At 39.4% G+C, this 23,871-nt stretch overlaps 1 protein-coding gene across 1 annotated transcript in view; it reads left to right on the top strand.

Annotated features, from left to right (window-relative positions):
• The window catches only part of LOC107194202, a 69,348-nt gene that overhangs the window by 24,675 nt on the left and 20,802 nt on the right, over positions 1-23,871 (top strand). The window contains exon 4 of the mRNA XM_015583790.1: positions 13,174-13,388. Within this exon, the coding sequence (XP_015439276.1) occupies positions 13,174-13,388 (215 nt within the window). The remainder of the gene's footprint in view (positions 1-13,173; positions 13,389-23,871) is intronic.

Below are 23,871 nucleotides of genomic sequence, written 5' to 3'. Positions count from 1 at the left end.
TATTTGGGAATTGATACTTTTTGCCTGGACGGTTTCTCTGGGTGACGTGTGGGTGGACTGTGCTGAGAATTATGTTTCTGAAGTTTTTTCTGAGATAAACATACAAGTCTAAACAGTCTAGAACGAGTGGAGGACGAGCGGATTTAAAATAACTAATTGGTCTTCGGGATTTTAGGAACTAGTTATGTCTACTTGTGATACATTTGAAAGATAAGGTTTGTGTCTACTAATAGAGGGGATATGAGTGTTTGAGTATATCAATCCCCTAATATGAATATCCTTTGAATTTGGGTACTGGAATAAGATCACTGGGGACATTCCGAATGCTTCGTGGAAGAAAAACCCTTTAGCAGTAGAAGATTGGAGTACTAAAATCAGAGTTTATATAACTAAAACGGAAAAATTTGAATGCTAGAAGTAAAGTCAATTCCTACTGATTGAGTTTAAAAGGGGAATTTTTTCGCTTCGTTCAGGAAAAAAACATTTCTGACGGTTAATGGTACAGGGATCATCGGTAACCGAGGCTTTAGGTACTAAAAAATGAACACAGCTTATCCCGTTAAAAGGAACAAACTCTTGATGAAAGGGTTTCATTGCTCTCCATAACGAAGAGCTACAACCAACGACAGGATATACATGAGCGACGACCTTCTGGGATGAGAACGAGTAACGTTTCATATAATGGCCACTAACCACGGCGAATTGCGTGAAGGAAGGCCGCGATCAGGCGCTATCGGCCGTGATCATTATAATCCGCGAACATCACCTCGGACTTTTACAGACGTTTCTCTTGCAACACAGAGAACCGTGTGCTATCATGATTTTGTATCTGTTGTTCATGGTTGGAAGGGAACGGAAAATGGTACTTTTTAAAAGAAGAAGTCCACTCCTTGGTTGGGTGTAACTTTAGGAACGTAGGTATAGTAATTGAAGGGTTTTAACCAAAACGATCATTGTCAAGAGTTTTAGTTTTTCCGTTAACAACAGATTCTGATGGTCAGAAGAATCACAACACGATGGAACTTATACTATTAAAAACGACCTACAGTAGAGGACAGAAAGTTACCATTTTTCTGATTCTTTAATTTTTATTATTTTTTAATATGGATTGAAAACCTTAATATTGATACAGGGTGATAGAAAGAAAAGGATCTAGGATTCTAGAGGCTTAAAACTTCTGTGAGTGCTACAAACCCCTAAAGTCTTCGGCCTTTTTCTTTTCTGTCATCGTGTATAGAGTTTTTTTAACACAACGAAGATCTTGCTTTCGAATGGCCTATAGTCAAAAGGTTGTTAGGAACTCAAAAAAGTGGTGTGTTTTCTAGTGATTGAGGTTTGACAAAGACTCAGAGAGAGACGCAAGAAAGGAAATAGGTAACACCATTCGCACATTACTCTTCGACGACCTACGACCTTCCCTTGCGGTTCTCCGAGTTGGACTCGTATCGAGGGAAAACGAGTCTCCTCGATTACACCTGGGTAATTTTCTGATAATCGTTTTTCGATACCGTGTCTATTTCGAGGGCTCGATAATAGCCGGGATAATGTTCCTGTCCACGGGAAGCCTGAGACATACTCCGAATACACTTCCATTACAGCATACTCAGGTGCTCCTTTATTTTCACTCTATTCGTGCTTCTTTAACGGAGTACAGCAATCATGGAGCTCGTAACAGAAACGACCCTTGTCAATTTTTCCTTTTTTTTCTCTTCAGTGTAAAAAAATACTCTTGTATCCTTAAGAATCTTGAGAATCGATCGATTCTCTTTTCGGAATAAAACGAGACCTACACTGGTAGACAAAAAGAGTTATCAGTTTTTCGATTTGTATTGTTTTGATTATTTTTTTAACGTGAATTTGAAACTTCGGTGTCTGTTTCATATACAGAGTGATCCAATAATAATTAGCACTTGAATATCTCAGTTGTTTTTAGAGATATGAAAGAATTTTGTTAACTAAAGTATGGAGACTATAATATGGCAGTAATAATGATTCAAGTGGTTGTCGATCAAGTCTGGTGTCGACGAAGTCTGCGTCGATGATTTCAATGGGACTCGTCTGGAAAGACCACCAGCTGCTTTTGTAGCCGTTACTGCCGCGGAAAGATAACTAGGGCCAGGGCCGCGATGAACCGATATCGAGGAGGTGCACGCGAGCAATCGGGTGCCTTTGCCGCTGCGAAGGTGGATCCCCTTGGTTGCCAGCCGGTCGAAAGTGGGTCAAACATTTTTTCATCTTCGCTAGTTGGCCATTGTTGTTGCGAACGGCCAGTTGCGCACCGTTGTGGCAATCGCCGCTTGTCCTTAATTAGGAGATGCGCTTATCTTCCTTTGGGCATTATCTTTGGAGTCTTGGGAATTATCCGATGGAGACGATCGACGGGGTGTGGACGAGACTTGGAGGAATGCTGGAGAGTTCTTTCGATTTTTGGACAGTATTTAGTATTTTTGATTTTGTGGTATCGATGGCAGGTAGTGTTAGGTTGGAATAGAGGAATTGGGTGGTGTGGGACACTATGTCTGTGCGTTCAGTCGTAAGTGGGATGCCATTCGATGTGATCTTTTTAGGGACTGATCAGTAATTGCAACTTTTATAGAGACTGGAGAGCAACTAAAGCTTCGAATGAGTCGATTGGAATTGGAGCTTCACGAGATTCAGTATTATGGATTTTATAGTACTGATCTAAAATAACAGTTGAAATCGAAGATCAAGATAGCCAGAGACCCTGAAATACCATCGTTGAACCCTAATTATGACGTCGTTCAACATCAACACGATTTAGAAGCACCTAAAGCATTCCCTAAGCACACCGTCACCGTTAACGGTATAATAATGATCGTACCTTGGAATTCATGCGTACAGCGAGAACTAACAACCTGTAATTAACCGTTTCCGCCATTTTTAACATAATACAACACTTAGTACCTACATGAATCTTAATTCCAGCGTTTCTAGATCCTTTCAAAGAGACGTGAATTTTAAGGATACGTGAAAAGCACAATAATTTTTAATCTGAGCTACATTTTCAAATGAAAAAAATCAAGCTTATCCTATTAATGTATACGAATTTATACAAAAATGTTTAACATCGAAATACCTCATAGTTCTTTCGAAAAAAATTCCTGAATTTCGTCTAATTTTTTACTCGTCGCTGTAGGGAGACCCCTTAACACTGGAACTACCAAGTAAGTCAAAATGACTTACTTTATCTTTTGTACCTTTTATTAAGATATGAAAGTGAAGAAATTAGTCAATTTCTAAATTTCTAAATTTTCAAAAATTTTTCACGTTTATCCACCGATTGAAGGAAATATGCGTTTATCGTCGGTAGTTCTCAGTTTCTCTGCGATAAACAGGGTCCAGTCGGATAAGGAATCCAGCAGAACGTTGAAATCACATCGAAATGTTAACTGTTCACCTTTTGGCGTTATGCCTGTCGTGTCTACCTTTAATTATACGAATGGGCGAAACCGTTCGAATGTTCGACGTTACATGAATTTTAAATATTCGATCAGGTGACGGACGATTTTGCTACGAACGATGGAGAAAAATTGAATGGACGATGCTGGGAAGAGTCACGATTTTGTCAAACGCGTGTTTTCTGGGCAAAAATAAATCGCGATTCATAACGGTCCGTCGTCGGGGCTGTTGCTCTGAGCGCGATGACCGTGGTGGGTAGCCTCTTACGGTAGAGTTACGGTAATCTTCGTTACTATTCCGCACCTCGGTGCAACCAGTCGCTCCTTCCTGCGATCGTTATGTCGCGTCTCCACTTGCTGTGAATTCTTCCATCAGATTGTTGCAATAAATTTCATTTTTACGTGTGCAGAAAGAATTTTTAGAGCTCTTTTCTATCTGTTAATTTTTGTTTCGGTTATACTACATATATAACAAGAATAAGATTTTGTGAGTTGTTGATTGTGAGTGTTCTATTTTGTAAGATTTCATGAGTTCTGAACAATTGCCTTTATGAAGAATATTAATAATTATTTGTTAGCGGTAATAATAAAGAATTTAAAGAGTTGTATTATATTTTTTAGTTTGCAATGATTAGGTGAGCACAGAATTTAGTAAATCCCAAGAAAAGTTCAGTAGTATAAAATGTAATTCTGGATAAATTCTATGTTTACGAATATTGATTTCCTAATATCCAATAGTATTGGGATCTGATGCATGAGAATTTCAGCAAGTGTGCACGTGGTCTTAAGGTTGCCCGATAGTCGATCCTGGTCTTCGACGATCTGCCAATTTTCTCCAAGGCCAGGACGATTACACCGGCACGCAAACGGAATCGTTTCTGGGAAATCGTGTTTCCCTCGGCGGGTTCGTTCGAAACATGGACACCGTTCTGTGAACCGGCGATCGCGAAACCGATCCGGCCAATTTCGCTGGAATCTCTGCGGAAATCGCTTCCGCGAGATCCCTCTTTGTTCGGAGGGTCCTTTAATAACCGTGGACGGAAGATGAGAGATGCTGAGAATTGTTTTACCTTTCCCGTTTCCATTCCAGTTGTGTCTACGAACCCTTATTTGGTACCGAACCCGAGTCCTGAATCAACCACGATCGCGAAATCGTCCTCGAAATCAATGTATTAGAACACGAAGTCGAGCTCCAAAACAATCTAGAATTTGAAACGGAGCTCTAAGTCAATCTAGAGCTCGGAATTGAGCTCTAAATTAATATATCAGATCACGAAATCTATCTCCTAGTCAATTCAGAATTCGGAATTGAGCTATAAATTAATATATTACATCGGAAAATCGTTCTCTAAATCAATCTATTAGAAATCGAATTGTAGCTCTGAATCAAGCTATATAGAATTTGAAATTGAGCTCTAATTGAATCTAGGTAAACGAAACCAAGTTCTAATCCTAGCTCGAGCGTATAAACGAGCGAAAATTAATTTATAATTATTACTTGCTAATTCCTATTAATTCCTTCACTTAGCGTAATAGAACAGTCGTTTCTGACGTAATGTCTATACCGTCGTTGCTTATAATCAGACACTTTATGGAAACCGGCCCAATCTTTACTTAACTGTCTGGACGCCGGATGATTCCGATCATAGCTGGTTTTTCAAATCTCGTTAGTACTATATAGAGGGTGCTTTACAACTGTCCACTGTCAGCTGAAACGCTTCAACGTCCGTATAGACTGGTTCTTCTCGTTATGAACACCGGACACGTTCGTCTTATGCAAGTGGAATGGTAATCTCGATACGGACAGCTATCCTACCGCTTTCGTAGATCCGGCCCGTCATCTCGATCACGCTTCTACGCTGTCCTTCGATCTTCAACCATCTCCAAATTAAGAGATTCAGGGGTGAAAAATGTTAAACAGGTGGAAACGGTTTCCTACTCCATATTCGTGTCGATTCTATCGTAAAGTGGATGCACCAGTAAATGAACACGTACCAATAAATGAATATTACATACAGAAACCAGTAAATGAATATTACACACAGAAACCAGTAAATTACCTTATTAAGTTAAGCAAATGATTAAATATTTTTTTCATATCCTCCTTTTATATTTGAACAATTTCCGCGCCATTGATTAGAAATATTCATTTACTGGTTCATGTTGTTCACTCACTGGTGAAATCTGTATATTTTCCTTCAAATTTAATTAGTTATATTTTTTCAATCTTTCAGACTGAAACATTCATTTGAAAATATTTAAAAATCTCATTTTTATGTGCCAGATATTTATTAATGTTATTGGCTGCACAGAAATCCTTATAACTACAATATTTATGGATTTGTCGTGAAAATAACAATTTTTCTATTCGCAAAGTTTTAAAGACATTGGTTTAATACTTCGCGATAAATTCCCAAAAATTCGTTCATTCTAATCACTAATTCACGCACTTCCGGTTAAATATTATAGAGAATTTTCCGTTAAATCATCGCTAATCGAGGCAATTATTCGTAACACCGTCGCCGTCCCGTAACATAAGAGTCGCCTCGTAACAGGCAGCTGCAAACGGCAACTTCGCGGTAATAATAAAGAGAGCGGTTAATAAATCTCGGATCCCGCTCGTTTTCCGCGTAATCAACCTTGCGGATATGCCGCAACGAGCGTCCCAAGGTGTCTCGACGTCGTCCATTTCTCGAGTGGACCAATGACAAGACGTGTTGTAGCGCATCGATATGCCTTGCTTTCTCGTTTTTTTTTGTTACGTGTTTCGAATCGATTTGGATTTTGTCGTATAGAATGATTGTCAATTGTAGTGGGAAACAGAGTATTTTGACGGTTTGTAGGTGTTTTGGTGGAGAAATGTTTGTGTATTGTGGTTCTTTGATTATGTTTGTTTGGACTGTATTAATATTTTGTTGTACAATGTTTAGTAGTGTAGATTAATGTCTTGTTGAAAAATAGAATAGCCTGAATCTTAGATAAATATCTTTTTGAAAGATCGAGTATATAAATGATACAAGTAGTAGAAGTGTATATTAAATACTATGAATAAATTCAAGAAAATGATCAAAGTGATAGCAGATGAAGATTTTTCACGGTAAGAAAATACAGAGGCATTTTAATTGTACTTATGTAATTGTAATTATTGCGGTCGTAGATGTAATTCCATCCAACAAAACGGATATGATTCACCGAGTTATTATCGTGAGGGGATTCGGATGTATTCAAGGTAATGAAAAAAAAAAAGGAACGGAAGAATTTAATCGCGGAAGATGTTGGTAAAATGGAGGAATTAAACGAACGTAATGATTCGGTCCCTATATCGCGATCATTAGCAGCAGAGTGTGAACAATTTAATCGGGCACAATAAAAAGTTACGGCGGGCTGCGACCGAGCTAATTGAATCAGTAACTATGGCAGATTAAAAATCGATGATCTAAACGAAACTAAATTGAATAACAATTAGAACAATAAATAAACGATATTCATGTAAATTTCCATTCCCATAAAATGTTTTATAAAAATTAACTTCATTAATCAAAACGATCATAATTATTAGGTCCAAATAACATAAAGTCCACATTAAACTCCATTAAACTCACAGTTCCATTAAATTTAACACATTCCCATGTATAATGAGTGAATAAATTCCCCACTCTAATAACAACTAATTAAAAAATTGTTACATTCTATTTCTTGTTCTTACTTTTATCGTTCTCTTCCATCATGCATTTTATTTCATTCCAAAAGATCCGTTAGACCGAACAGGATAAAACATTCGTTCCATTTGCCCAATATTTAATTCGATTCGATTGGTAATGGAAGTGTTCTCTGTTCTTCTCAATATTCCCCTGAGAAGTAGTGGTAACTTCCAACCGCGCCAACGCAAATTATCAAACCATTGTTTAACGTCTTCAGCCGGAACGACACGCATACCCACCTGCTTCGTTTGGTAAAAATATATTCGTCGTATTCGGTAAAAAGGTAAAAAGGGTTGGATCGTTGGTAGAAAGAATCTTTTTCCTTTTTCGTTACTTTAACGATATTTTTCATAAGAAATAAAAAAAAAAAAAGATAAAAGTTGTATATTGTAATAATTCACGTTTTGATGCATGAATTCCTATTTAAATGAGTGAATTTATAATTTATAATATTAATATATTAATCGTCGAATAACGTTGCCAGACGCTTCCGGTTGTTAGCGGGATCACGTTGCGCAGGATGGAGACGCGGGTCGCGTGGAATATGACAGTTATAATGCACGGAGCAGCAAGTCAATGGAAAACGCGTTTTGCGAGCGGTTAACGGAATACCTGCGCTGACCGTCGACGCGTGGGTTTGGGTTTACTGTCCAGTGCAGTTTTCAAAGGTCTTGCAATGAGAATTGTTTTTTTTTTATTAGTAGACGTTTATGGGAATTTATGAATGGGAGTGGGAAGAATTTATAAACATGGAAGGATCCTTAATAGTGACTATAAGAATGTGTCGGGTTGATAGGAATTCCAAAATGAAATACGTCAGAATTTTTTGAGAATTCTTAAATTGATTCAGACTGAATCTGAATCCTTAAAATTCTTGAATTCGAATTCCTAGAATTCCGAAATCTGAATTCCTGGAAATTCTTAAATCTAAGGTCCACAGAATTTCTAAGAATTCCTAAACATAAAAGGCACAGAATTCCCAAACCTGAATTTCCAACCCAAAATTTCCAAATCTAGAATATATTTTCTAAGAATTCCGAATTTTAACTCTTCATAATTCCAAACATTTGCAGCAAGAGAATTCCAACGTTTCTAGAAATCCCAAAAGTATTCGAAAATTTGGAACTAAATCTCGACTAACGATACGTCAGAAGTGTTCACTTCGAAGAACTTTCGGAACGCTGAAAAAGAAGATTCAGGCATCGCAGTTATCGAGTCGCGATATGCAAATGCTCGCCTACCCGGGCGTTTCCTCACTTAAATCCCCGGTCGGACAATTCGAAAAAAAACCGTGGAATTTCGCAATGCCCAAAAGACCGCGACGGGGACGGTCCGACGATTATGTAAATTTACTAGTTACTGAATTTCGGCTCGTTAACCCGTTTCCAGTGAAACACGGCCTCCTCCCGCAATAGAGCTCCGGGTGTTCAGCGTCGCTGAATTAGAGATTGCGCAGCGAAGAAAAATTACGCGTTTATTCCCGTGGCCGGTGACTAAGCTTCCAACTTTAGACAGAATCTTCTGCGTCACACAGCAACTTTACGCGAATTCCTTTCCACTCAGGTAACATCACAATTGTCCTTCGATCCTCATTCCGAATTATTTTAAATAAATCAATCAATAAACAAACAAACAAATAAATTTTTTACAATTTCATTGCACGCTTTTATAGAACATGAGAAGCCACTTCATTGTAACAGTTTTCTGATATCTAGTATAGCTTCCAAGATACAGTAATTCCTCGATCAATGCGACACGAGCAACGGCGTTATCTGAATCCCTAGAATTCCTGAATTAAAAATCCTGAAATTCCTGAATTTGAAAAAAAAATCGGAATTTTCGGAGTACCGAAGTTTCTTTGTCAATTTGGCGTGTAAAATCTATCCTGTGAAAGTGTCCCACATTTTTATCGATACTCGGTATAAGAACCGGCCGAATGAACCATTAGATGGAATTCCTTTTACGTTCGACGTGAATTCATCGCGGTGACAGGAAGTCGCGTGGCGTGGATCGGTTACGTCGACGATACGTTATGCCGCTCGTGTTCATCGTCGTCGGTCGACGCATTAAAATCTCACGCACGGAAGCCGCTGAGTGCTATTGCATAACTGTGCGTCGCGGGTACCTCGATCTTTCAACCGGTCGAATATACCTCCACTTGGGAGCATGTGAATCTTCGAGCATTCTGTAACTCAAACACTTGAAATTCTCAAAGGAATCGCCGAAAGAAATTGTAAATTCACAAGCTAGAGGAATGTTCGAAGATTGAAATAGGAATGTAAAAACACTCCCCAGTTGGATAATTATTATATAGACAGACTTCGAATTCACAGCTGAATTTATATATCTTTTAAACTAATACTTTTTATATTAAATCGTAAATATTTACAATAAGGAAATCCCCGCGTCACCAGGACGAATCAGAGACGAAAACAGTTTCGTTCGATTTCCCTTTATACTTTCTGTCCTCCACGGAGAGGGGACAGAGTCGCCGTTTCCTTCGCATAGCCTGACTCATTCGAAGGTATCGATGGGATAAAACAAAGGTGTGTACGCCAGCCACGATTTGCAAACGACACGCGAACGCTTGGAGTTTCCGGTACACGGACCCGCCGCTCTTTCCTCCTTTCGTCGAAACGACGGGACGAGAACCGTGAGAAGGTGGGGGACAACACGCGCTAGAGGTCTGTTTTTCCACGAATCCTGCCTGGTTCTTTAACCTTAGGAACGTTGATCTTTCTCCGTGGATCCTAGATCCGAAAATGGAGGAATCTTCAAAACGTGGATGAGTTTAAAATCATAATCAAAGTGTAACTAATTTTAAATCTACACTTAAAATTTGTATCTAACTAAATTTATTAATAAATTAACTAATATAAAATTTTAATTGTAGATTTACAATACTAGTGGAATTAATTCGACGAAAATTCTACTGTAAAAATTTATTCTTCGTACTGTATTGAGATATCCCGTGATGGGTGCAGCAACTGGGACATTTAAGGTTGGCAACCCCTTTCCCAAGCCTCGAAGAAGAAGCGTCGTTGCATCGTGAAGCGACAAGAAGCGTTTCCCGCGTCAGCTTGAACGGAAACATGAATCCGTAAAGAAACGAAGAACAATTAGCCGCACGCGAATGTATCTCGCGGGTACACTTCGATTCGATCGTTCGGCCGAACGGAAGTGTCCGAACGTGAACTGAGAAGAAAAAAAAAAAAAAGAAAAAGGGCAACGAACGACGAGGAAATACCACCAAAGCAAAGAATACAGAACCGTGGTAGGTCGTCGACCTCGAGGTATCCTCTTCGCACGAATCATTTCGGTTTTTCAACGTTCACCGTAGAGAAGCAAAGGGGAGATAAAGGACGGGTGGAAAAACGGGGATTCTGCACGGACCTTCACCTCTTTCCTGGTACTGAGATTCCAGCGAATGATGGTTTCACTGGGGAAGGGGATTGTACAGCTGCTGTGATCCAGTGAGGAAAAAGAAATTAAATAAAACTAGCGTCGTTTGATCTGTTTACTCGGGAAGACGAAGTTTAATTCTTGTTCGTGTATTTTGAATGGACAATTGTTAGTTAGAAATTATTCATTGTAAGAACGTTGATATTGTCTAATTTTACTTCTCCACAAACACAAAAGAAAAACATACTTTATGTTCTGTGGCTCTAAGAATTTGATCATACCCACTGAAACACAGATATTACGATACAGTTAAATAAACAAATAATTGGATGAAGAGAAAGGGAATATAGAGGTTATTTCGAATTTAAAGGGAATAAATAAGGTATGAATTTAATTTTTCTATTAATTAATAAAAAATATGACACCTGGATAAATCGAGACGAAAAAAAATTCTCAAAACAAATTGGCGTCATTAGGGTTAATAGAATCTGATTGCATCGATCCTCGAGTCGTAATCGATTCCCATATTGGGGATCCTAACGGCGCCTCTAATCTACGCCCACAGTAACATGATCCTTTTATTGCCAGCCAATCACGAACCCAGACAAATGTCCCAAGTCGACACGTGAAGATATTCGAAATTAAACGAGGCTCGATTTGGCCCGAGGTTGAAGGAGTCGGAAGACGTGGAGTCAAGTTCACGACTCTCTCAGCATTGTCTAGATTCTCGTTGACGATAATAGTAAAGCGAAGACGATCATTGTCATTTCCACCCCGGGAGTCCTCTTAAACGACCACGCCGAGTTAAGCGCCGCGTAAATTAATTGCACGCGAGCGAAAACGAAACGAAAGAAAAAGACGAGATTCCATTTTAATTCGCAAGTTTGTTAGGTAATACATAATCAGCCTGGCGTTTGTTTCGTAACAGAGCCCGCGGAGTTTCAGTGACTTCAATGGGGACACCAGCGATGTGTTTCCACGAAATGCTTCATTCAGTACTGTTGATGGAAGGCTTTGGCGCGGAAAAGGTTCAACGTTTAGTATGTAAAGAGTTCTAAAGTATAAGAGTTCAAGAAGGTTCGATTTATACAAGAACTATACTATGGATTTTAATATGTTAATAATAATGCATAAATAATACTAAATTACAATATGTGAATAAATAAATTGATTACCATTTATACACCGTTCAGGTGACAACTGATAGTTAATCGCCGATGTTTCCAGAGTTAATTAACAAAAACTCGAGGTTCTCAACTTCAAACCATTGTTTGAACACCGAATTCAGGGCAGGATAAGGTGCAATTTTCACGAGCCAATCACGGACCTAGTACCGTAGTACTAACGTTAGATCGTTAAGAATGATTAAATTCACGTTGATTCAGGGGTGAACGCACCTGGATCGACTAATTGATTCGCAGGTCACCGAATATACAATCGAATCGCGGAATTTTCTCGCGAACTATCGGAATGGTACAGTTTCCATCTTTTCACAATGGGATCCCGTAGAAAAAAAAACAGTTAGGTATTCTGAAGGGGTCTGACGTCTTTCGAGCGATCTCCCTTTTGCCTCAACGTCCGTTTTTTGATCATCGATCGTCCGCCTGTCGGAACCATCTAAATCGACCGTGAACGAACGGGTACACGCAATAGTGCGTGATCATCGTGAACTTCTTCTGCCCACGGTTACGCAAAAACTGTCAGTGATTTCGTGATTTTCCACGGCAGACTTCTGTTTCGTCTCGAGAAACGAACATTGATTCACTGCTCAATCTTGATGGCACAGAGCAAGGTTGGGCAGATTTTATTTGAAATAAGATAACAAATAATAATTTATTATTTCAAATACTGGGTTGAATTGAAAGTGATTTATTTAATCAATGACACACTTTCCATTTGGTTCTATTACGCTTCCCTATTGTTCCACGAGTTTTTTTTAAAACAATCCTTGTAAAATTGTCGTGATCAGAGACTGAAAATGCACAAACTTTCCGTTCCAACCCAATAGTTTATTATTTTTTATTTTACGAATAATATAAGAAAACTAATTTTATTTTGCGTTTAATTCAAATAATTTTTGTTTTTAAATGATTTTTTCTTTGAATAATTAAACACGAAGAGCAGACTATGTATTACTTTTGATACACTCCTGTAAAGCTCTCACGAGGGTCTGTCGTTTAATGAGAATCGATCATAATCGAACGGTGTGTCGTTCGATCGTGTGAATAAAAGTTCCGATAATGCTCGTAATTGATCGACGGAATGTACCGTTACGTCATTCACACTTAGGAACGCTGTCGATCGAACATCATCGACGGATGTATGTACAGTTAACTGTAACAGAGTGGGGACTTCAATCTATCGACTGATAAGTCGCCGTGAATTCGAGAGAAGCGTGTCTAATGGACGGGGTATGGTTCGAAACAGTTTAAAATTCTTTGGGAAACGATCCATCGAGATCGCTGATACCGTCAGGTATATATAAATCTGATGTTAACATACATGGTGTGATTTGTTTACGTTAAGTAACAATTAAAAATTTTAAATTTACTTACATAATTTTCTACCATCTGATTCGTCTCTTGTTCCACCATTAATAATTCTTTTCACACGATCGTTTATAATTTTGTTTTCAATTTTTTTTTTTCCAGCAACAGCGGCGATAGCGAGCACCGTGCAGATCGAGTGCGCGAGTGAGTCGATAATCGTTCACATCTCGACCGAGGGCAACACGGATTTCCATGGTCTGGTCTATCCACGCGGCCTCTCCAAGAACAGCTCCTGCCTGCAGGAGTACAGGAGCCAGCCCACCCCTATAACCTACAATTTGCCCCTGAGATCTTGCAACACCATGCCCACCGAATTGGTAAGTAGCCCATAGAAGAAGAAAAAATTGATAATTATAGACAGATCGTCTCTATAATAATATTATTGACATGATCGATGAGACGAAATTATCACCTGTATTCTGTGCTGCTTTGATAATGGTAGAGGCGTACCATAGGTTTAGCTCCAGTCTAGTATATTCGGGTTATTAGATAGTACTAATAAGAAATTGGTTATTATTTTCTTGTATAATATTATAATAAGATGATGACACTAAATTAAAGCTTCTCAGCTTAAGGTTGCATCAACTGTAATTTCTACAATCTCCGAAACTGAAAGTATTCCCATATACAAAGGAAGCTACCTACAAACTGTAGAGAAAGGTTGCCCAATTTTGGAACATTGTTTAATAAGGGAACATACTATCATAGAGTTAGCTCCAGAGTGGTATATTAGGACTACTATCTTCCACGATGAACTATGCACTATCCCCTAAAATGCCAATGTTCAAAACAATTCCCAAGTATAACAGAAGCTACCCAAGACGAAGCTCTAATCTAATGAAGATCAAATTCAAGGTCTTCTTCCTGGAGAAATATATTGGATATATTGGAATATCTCCATCCTCCACAGAAAGCTATTTCCCAGAGATGGAAGAAGTAGTAACACTCTGTACAGTACTAGTACCATCTTCTTCTAATTCCCAAAGATTACTAGACCGCGATAAACCAGCGAGCAATGACATCACACGTCTTTTACACAAACTTCTAGAAATGTGTGTGTCTTGATCCAAGGTACGAGGAAGCTCGATCGGCGATCACGATCGCTCATGCGACTCGACGTGTAGTACACGCAAGTGAAGAAGAAGAACAAGAAGAAGAAGAAAAAATAACCAAACAGAGGCGTGGATGCAGGCGCGAATACACGCGAGAGATAGAGCGTAGAAGAAAGGATGGATGAAGCAGAGGGAAACTAAAGGTGGAAGGATGATGGGAAATACGACGTTGGAGGAAGAGGGCAGGTTCGTGTAACGAGGGAATCGTGTGTCGAGAGGCGAGAGATCGCTTCCTCGCCGTACCATAACTGGACCGTTATGTGACCGGACTTACGGCCTTCTTCTTGCGAACGTTACAAGAGAAAGAGAGAAAGATGTGTGTACGGTGGAGACCGGGAGCTAACGCTTGTGCTACGCCTCATGTCAGCGATACATGCCAGCCTCGGCATGCAAACGCGTGCTCGTGTCCTTAACGGACCGCCGGTTCCTGCCATTTTGCCGATAATGAACCAACCGGCGACGATCACGATTCCTTGGGTCGGAGCGCCTGGATTATAAACCAGCTGATGAATCTTTTCGGTTCGGTTGCGAAAGACTCCGTTGATCCGGGATTGATCTTCTCGGGGTTCTTGGATGAAAAGGGAATATGAACTTCATCTGCATTAGAAGATGATATTTTGGTTTCCAATGGAACCTTCAGGTTTAGGCAGAGCTAAGATGTAGTTTACCTTTGGGGACCTCGGATGGAAGTAGATCCTGGACTTCTTTTGGATTAGCAATTGGTCCCCTCCGAGGTACTACGTTAAATCGAGAAGGAAAAGATCGACCCTCCCCCGCGAGCTTAATGGCGATATAGACTCTCCACCGGCTCGAGGGAGTTCTGCATAATTTAAGGGCTCTGGCTGCGCCGTGGGGAACAATTTGTCCCGGAAAGGAAGAGCCTTGCGCGGCACCACGAGCCAAGACAAGGTTGAGGGAAGGTGAACAGAGTCTTTGACCTCTGTAAACGGCCGATTCCTCGAGATCGTGGTGGGCGTTGGGCGAACATTGCCTTTACATCCTGGACGCTGGCTATCCCGTACTTGTATGTACGAATCGTAAATTAAACATCCCCACGGCATGTCGGTGCTTTCGTCGGTCATCTTCTGCATCTATGGAACACCCATCGCAACGGGCCACCGGCGACGCATCCATGATAATTATAATATACAATAGGGGGGGGGGGATGAGTCATCGGATGTTGGAGAACACGCAACATACTTCTGACGTGCGGAGGAATATTCCCCAGGTGGGAAAAAATTGAAAGTACATAACGTTTACCACCAACGATTCTAACTGTACGAATCAACGTCTCTCTATGGCTGACGAGGATTTACCGTTCTTGGAACGTGATTCACGCTTTAACTGTGGAGAGGATGCGATACATATTCCCGTCATTATATTCTTCACGTTATTATTAATATCGTATCGCCTGTGTGATTATTTTCTATGGGTCTTGGAATTTCTTAGTTTCCGATTTACGTGGGATTATCTGATGAATAGACTTCGGATTTTTATGCAAAATGATATTTTATAAAGTGATTTACAAAGAGTAGAGTATATATAGGAATGTCCTTCTTATCTTAAGTATCTTATTGGGTTCAGAAGAAAATAGATAACTCGTTGCATGTGATGAATATTTTGCCTTTTATTGTATTTCACTATAAAAATGTCTAATCAACATGGGTTCAAAAATCAATCCTTTTGAATAGAAATACACAAGTTTGTTCTCATATCTGTTATTGAAGTTAAATCTTAGACCCTTTTTTTATCACCCTGTATAAAAATTAAGAAAACTTCTAAAGTCTCAGGCCCTTTTTCCTTGAACACCCTGTATCGAAATAATTGATCTATCTCGTCTATGGTATCAGTTGTAGGTCGAGATATTGCAAAAGGGAACGTAAGTATATTCGGGTATCGTTATTCTTGGTGGTTGCAAGGTAACGGTACGTGTACATTAAAATGGCACCGCACGAAACCACGGGACCCCAAATATGGCCAAGCCGGGCCAACGTTTTCGTCGGTTACGTAATCGTTTTCCGTGGCGTCCGTTTGCATCGTTTGTTTGGTCCAGTAGCCCGTTACGTAACGGCGATACCACGATGACCATTTGTATCCAGCACGAAGCGTTTTCATACGCGACCCTCCCCGCCAGGTGCATTCGAACGGTTTACCTGTCATTAATCTGTCATTCAATTTTCGCAAGACCGTTCATAACACTTGGAACAACCGTTGAAAACAACCTTCACATTTGGAAATGGGAAATAGATTTTCTTCGATATCTCAGGAACTGTTTGGTTTCCATCAAAATTATTTACAAGAAAAATAAATCTAGTCCATTTCATCACATTGGGCCCCCCCTTCCGGGGGGGGGGGGGGGCCCAATCTGTACCGTCAATTTCGTTATGACTAAATGTACTTTAATTTTATTTAAAATGAATTTCAATTTTTTAAGATTTATGTATTTTGTTATGCTGTATTACAAAAAAATCCCTCATCACTTTTCAACTAAGGGGGCCCCCGAAAATCTGATAGCCAGGGCCACTAAAAATCTTAATCCGATCCTGCATACACGGGATCTAGAACCAGCCTCGGACACGTTCGCACATACATGCGAAACGACTGGCCCGTTTACGTTACTCATTAATGGCACCGTATCTCTCTCTCTCTCTCTCTCTATCGTGCAGGTCTTTCCGCCGCCATTTGTATTTCCACGCGGATCACGTACCCGGTGAAGCCAGAGGGTGTAGAGTGGAACCGAATCGTTCGTTCGCTAATGGCCCGTGCACCGTGAGAGAATTCGTCGAGGAAAAATATTTCGCTACCGTTGGCTGAGAATTCTCATTTAACCATCTTCAGACTCCTCTCGATTATCGTCCCGACCTAAGGTCGGCGCCGGGACAGTAATCTTGTAGGGAGAAATGCTTCAGACCCTCGTTAATTCGTTTTTTGTTTTTGCTCGAAGCCTGAGCCTCGGCAACGAAAGCGAATGGAGAACAATGTACAACAATGCCTGGACAATAATCAAGTAGAACAAGTCGGACGATAATCGAGAGGAGTCTGTATTAATGCCCTTTCAGATTATGGGGGCCACTGTGACCCTCCTAAAATTTTTAAAGTAAACACGCTTTAATCCGTGTTGATACAATTATTTAAAAATGTATGTTATCCTCAATTAGTTCATCAAGTTTACAAATGTTCCAAAGTAACATTCGTTTGCACTTACCAATTTCAGAAGTAATGAGAAAGAGAATCCTTTCGTCCAGATTGAAAAATGGAACTTGATAATTACAGTTAACAGTTATAGTTAACAGTTCACCAGAGCCTAGGCCAAGACATTATTCGGCTGATTATTATATAACTAACCAATTCCAGATTATTGTCGACAGTTTTCTAAAGATTACCCTCCACTTTCGACAGGCAATCGAAAGTAGCAAATAAATCAATGTCCCAAAACACTGTTTCCAAAATATCCCACGTTTTCACTTTCGAAGAATTTACATCCTCGAACAGTCCAATTTCTATAATACGAATCTCGAAAGTCTGTGCTCATGCATAATTCGATCAAATCATCGATAGAACCTCGAAGCCTCGTAAGATAAGAGGGGGCACAATGGTTGTTCAGAGGCGTTTTTTACGACGAAGGTCGTTCTCTTTTTTCGGCGTGCTGTCCCAACGCGAATAGTCCCTAAAATGGTGGCTGTCGAGTGGGCCGATAGCTCGTGGGCAGCGAGGCGAACGATTGCCCACGCTCGAATCGTAAAAGTAAAAGTCCTGCGGGCGATCTCGTGCAATTCCACGTATTCAAGTCGGTATCGGTGCTGTTTAGGCATGGAGCCGGTAGGATTGTGCGCGAAACTTCAGAATAGAGGCTGATTCAACCAGTCCTGTGCTTTAACCGATCGGTTGAAGTCTGAGGAACCAATAAATGTTTTTAAAAATATTTTACTTCTATTCAATGGTTCGTTGGAAGAGATGCTTGTTTGCAGTGGATGGTCAAATTATTAGAGCCAGAGTTTCAAAAGTATGGTTGTGTTGTGTTTGTGTAGAAAATCACAATTTCAAGGTTTTTACACTGGACAATTTTTAAATAATAATCGTCCACTAAAAATATACGAGAAAAACTGAACGTAATCTCAATATCAAAGTTTTCCCATTGAATTATTTTTAAATAACAATTTTCCCCGAAAAATGCACGAGAAGAATTGAATTTAATGTAATTGTAATTGTATTGTTCAAATTAAGGAACGCTATAAATGGAATTCAACAAAAATATTCCATAACAGAAACCACTAAAAATTTCCACTGTTCTACTTTTTTCTTTCAATTAGTGGAAAAAGTTGAGTAAAAGTCCGCTCTAACGGTCATATCGTTTCGGTGTTCGGGTTTCGTTTGCGCAAGTGTCTAATTCCACGTTCGAACGATATCAATCGAGGCCGATTTTAGCATTTTGGCGAGCGTTAAACGGCTCATCCATATTCGCCAATGAGTAATCGCGAAATCTCTGGCCAAGAGAAGAACGAGTAAAGTCGGTCAGTCCAAGAGGTCTTTCGAAATCGATAACTTTCCCCCCGGTCATCCAAAACCGGTGGACCTCGAGCGATGGTTCCTCAAAAAGAAGAAAAAAAAAACTTTCGCGACGGTTACGCAAAATGGTCCACGAAATCGCGAGTTCGTTCATTCGTTTGTCCCACGCGTATTTTGCAATCGGTGTGGACTTTCGAAAAAATATTTACATGAATCGTCGACAACGATAATAAATGTACGTATGGATCGGTGATTTTGAAGAAACCTGTAGATTCTGCGATCGACAGTACAAGTTCGACGAGAAAATTACATCACGTCTTCGCGATTACGCGAGTAACGTCTCTTTTGTTTTTTGTTTCGCATTTAATTTTACCTCTACCAGTTAGGGAGTACAGGAGGATCTTCTATTTTTGGAAAAAAAAAAGGTTTTTCTAATATAACAGAACATAATATGCATTTTGTCCCGTTAAATGTACATTCCTCCACTATAAAGAAATATTTGGAACATTTCTTAACGATCAGGAGTACAAACCTTCGTTAAATGACGTCTAAACATTAAAAACACGGTGTTAGTGTGACTAGTAATTCGTTATTTATCGTAAGCAAACACATTGTTTATAAAAAAACAATTTTTTAAATGTAATAAGTATCTAATCCACAATAATCCAGAGTGATTTATACAGCATTATTTGCACTTATATCGATCGTCCAATATTCAACACGAATTTCTATTCAGCGAAACATCGATAAAATATTTCTAATTTCGAAGATGTCTCATAATTCAATAATATATATCTAGTGGATAATATTGTGTATCTAGAGCGCTTTTTAATAAATAACTATTGGACAACGGAAGTCTACATACGTTTATAAAACTTCTTACCCTTGGAAAACGCAATAAAATAAGCGATTTAACAGAGTTTAATGCTATTTAAGTCTTAACGTCGTAAAGCCTCCGATGCAGGATATAAAATTCCATTCTATTTTAATCCTTTATTATATTAGTCTCTAAAGTCCTGAATTTGCATAAACTTCCGCAGTCGCTTAATTATTTCTATACATTCTACCAGCTCGATAAGTGTCTCGATACATCGAAACGGGAGTTTGTACACGTACGAGAGCAACGACACGAGCCTCTCTCGAATTCAATCTACCTGTGCATGCGGAAAATTCCCAAGGATACATATCCTCGACAAAGTATTCACCAGAACCAGTTCCAGATTTTTCCGTGGACCGTTTAAACAAGAAACAAATTAAATGTTTTGCGAACGGGGACCGGTTGATCGATCGTCGACGAGTTAATCGTCCGATCCAGTCCCGATAGAATCGATCCACCATCCGGTTAATATCAGATCGATGAATAAATAATTTCGTTTTCCATTATTATGATTTGTGACCACTAATTGATATACAGTGCTTAGCCCTCGAATGTCCTGCAAACTAATAATATAATTACTAAAATGGAGATTTTATAGAGCTCTGTATTTTATGCACTTATAGTAGAAAATATTCGATCGAAGAAAAAGTCTGGAAAAGTTTATTCGGGTTTTCTTTTAGTTTCAAACTCATTAGACTCTTAATACGAGGTAACTCAATTTTCTTTCCGTGTCCAGTTTAGAAATAATAATCTATAGAATTCAATTTATGCATAAATATTGCTGGTGTTGAATCTCCAAAATCATACAACTTTTCAATAACAAAATCTTTCATACAATGCATACTTTAGAAGTTATTCAGGGTGAACAAGTTGCGTGGACCACCCTGTATATACGCTCGATGGCCCCACGGTGGTATCCTTGAGGATGGCCTTGCCAAGTCGACGTCGTTGCACCTGTGTGTGCGCGCAAAACGATACATCTCCGCGGAAAAGGTTGGAACGCGGCGCGGTTAGCGGCCGGGTTTCGCGATCTCGAACCCGCCGGAAATCCGCGCGGACTCGTCGTCGTTGGGGCTCGTTGAACGTGACGAGGTGTCGTCGAGAGAATGCGAGCAGAAATGAGCGCGAATTTTACGTTCGTTCGGTGGTTCGCGACGGAATGATTTTGTTGCTAAGGCGATTTCTAATTAGAGATCGGTGGTATGCTTAAAGAGAATTTGGGGAATTTGGGAGAATTTAGGGGAATCTATGAGAATTTAAGAGAATGACATTTTCGTTCAAGGAAAATTTTGTTCAGAATGTTGATTTCCAGGACACATCAAAAAATCGCACTGTTCACTTATTCAATCATTAACAACCAGCATTAAAGAATTCGTTTCTTTGTATTGTCTAATATTATTAAGTCGCATTACTTAATATTACTGTATCGTTTATTTTCATTTTTATGTACGTTCTTCTCTTGTTATCATAACTATCCCGTTAATATATAAATTAATAAAGAAGTAAATAAATAAAGAGACTAATTAATAAATTAATAAATAGTCAAATAAATAAATAAATAAATAGATAAATACTGAATTTTAAAAGGTTATTCGTGAAAGTAAGATATCAAATCCACCGTTCTCTCGATGGGGCCCCGTTTCGTTCGCCAACAGCTTAATAATACTCGTATTAACAGCGTGGGACAGGTTAAACAGTGGCGTGAGGGATGTTTCCGTGAACGGTCGGGGAAACGATCGGTTTCACCGGTTCGTTAAATGCAAATTAGTCGGCGCGACGAGACAAAGGGATAACCGCGCGCGCGCGCGGCGGAAAAGCTCGCGGCGTGTCGACAGGAAAATGAAAAACCATTATCTTGATGTTGGGCAACGATTACAGGAGAGGAACGTCTGGGAAACATGGTTGCTTTCTATCGCTCGACGAAAACGAATTGACGGTTCGTCTACGAAAAAACAATATGGGAAAATAAGTCGAAAAACAAGAATAACATTTTTTCATTTAACGCTTCGTTCCTCGAGATAATTAAATTTGAAAATCTACTGTATCCGCGTGTATAATTGAATCGAACTTGTCTAGCGCGTCTGTTATTTATTGTTCTATAAAATATGAATATATTTTTAAATAAAATCTCATACCTAAAATAACCAAAAATATACATTCTCCAATTTAAGATACTTGTGGCTCAAATTAAGAAGCCAATTTTGCTGTATTGGACCATTGATGCAACTTTGAAAATATTATTATGCAACCAGCCATATATCATTACAGTCAATTTTACTACATTTATGCATCAATAGCAATGCTGAAATTATTCTAAAAATTTTCCATTCAAACTTATGAGCACGTTCCTCTACCATGGACGAATACATGCGTTTCATATTAATAAATCAAACTGAACAGTGCTAACATTCATATCCAAAAAGTTCATGACGTGTGAGGGAAAGATAAAACTGTAACCAGCATCCTGTTCAGCAACCTTTAATCAACACAAAAACCCGCGGGTTTAGTTCCATAATTTTCTAACAGTTGTTATTTTTTGGTCCCCGTTGTATCCATTGCCCTGTCCCCTCGGTTAACCGCCATTAACCGTGCAAATCTTGCCTCACGAGAGGATGGTTGCCGCGTCTGAGACGGATAATATCTTCCTAGTAGCGATGTGTAACCACCGGTTCGCGGATAGTGGGGTGTATAGGAGCACAGGTATCCCCTGTAAGACCCGCAATTACATCGTAAAATCCGCAGCTGGTGGTGAATTATACGGGACGTTTCTGGACCATAAAAGACGGCCCTTGGACTCTTTTGCCCTCGATTTATCGCCAGACGAATGGTGTGGATGCACATGCATTCCACGAGCCTCTCGATGAAAAAAACTGTAATTCGTAATGGACTTATATATCCCTGCTACTGCAACTTTGTTTCTATCAAGGACTTCCTGTTTCACGTATATAATCCTGATCGATTAACCTTGCGGAGATCACAGTGGATCCGACAGATACACAGGAAGAGGATCAGTTTGAAAATTAAAGTGTAGAGGAAAATGATTCCATTGAATCGCGTTCAAAAGGTTTAATCACTTGCCTTGTAACATCACTGGTGACGATTTCAGAATGGATTTAATAAACCTGAGTGTTATTGTCTTCAAGAATTGCTTTATCAAATTTTATTTTCCATAAAAAAACCGCAGTCTTTAATCACCAATGGACTAGTTTTCTTCGCTGTGCCAACAAATACAAATTAACAGAGCCAGCTGTTAGAGAATTTTAAATCTTCTAGAGGCAATAATCAGCCAGCTACCTACGAAGATTTACAAGACTGACGGTAGACGGGCGTTACATCTGCCCTTTTTCGCGAATCCTGTAATCACTCGCGTGTGGAATTATCGTGAGAAAGAAAGGACGGCGTGATGTCCAAGGTGGTCATCTCGTGATTACCCATACTCGCTCGGGCTACGTAAGGATTAATGGCTGACTTTCACCTCTTTCGTTTCCTCCGAGAGTGCTCACGACCTCCCTTCTGCCCTCTCTCTCTTCTATTCTATTCCATCTATCCTCTTATTCTATTCCTTCTTGCACACTGTTACCATTAAACTGCGGATATTTATGCATTTTTATAACATTTTTTAACTCGGATAATGCAATAAAGTGAAGATATTAATGAAGTTTAATAGTAAAGTTCCGGGCATATTAATTTCACCACTTGTCTATATTAAATAAAATCTAATTAACACCAGTTTTCTGAAACATAATTGTGATTCTTTGAAGATCGAAAATTCTTCAGTCTTTTATACCCATCGTTTTATAGCGAAATGTGATAAGTCGTTGGTGAATTGGTTACTGAAAGTGACTTAATTTATTCATCGGAACTTTCGATTTCCCAGACACCGAGATCTCCGCGACCCTCGTAAGTTTCTATCTCGTCGATCCTGTGGACGCAGAGCTAACCTGTCGTCGGACTTTCATCTCGATCGGCTGCCAGGACTCGTGATTTTCCTGTTGGAACCCTTCAATGCGTCTTGGGATGAAGAGATCATTCGAATAGAAAACAGAGCCCCGGATAAGAAAATGTTGAAAATATTTTCTTCCTTTTTAACGTAGAATTACCCCCTGCCCGTTTGTACTATGATTTCCGGCCCACCCTGTGTATAGATTTTACATTTTTTTATTTTCAAGAGAAATTTAGTAGGATTTCGTGTCATTTTGGTGCAGAAAGGGGCTGTTAAACGCACAATCGCGAAATTGCTGTTGAAATCGTGTTCCCAAGAGAATACGTACGCTTCTCTCAATCATCTCAAGGTCACCTCGTCCG

Source organism: Dufourea novaeangliae, unplaced genomic scaffold (genome assembly GCF_001272555.1).
Source record: "Dufourea novaeangliae isolate 0120121106 unplaced genomic scaffold, ASM127255v1 scaffold21, whole genome shotgun sequence".
In the NCBI taxonomy this organism is placed as follows: domain Eukaryota; kingdom Metazoa; phylum Arthropoda; class Insecta; order Hymenoptera; family Halictidae; genus Dufourea; species Dufourea novaeangliae.
This window is presented reverse-complemented; position numbering and strand designations above follow the sequence as displayed.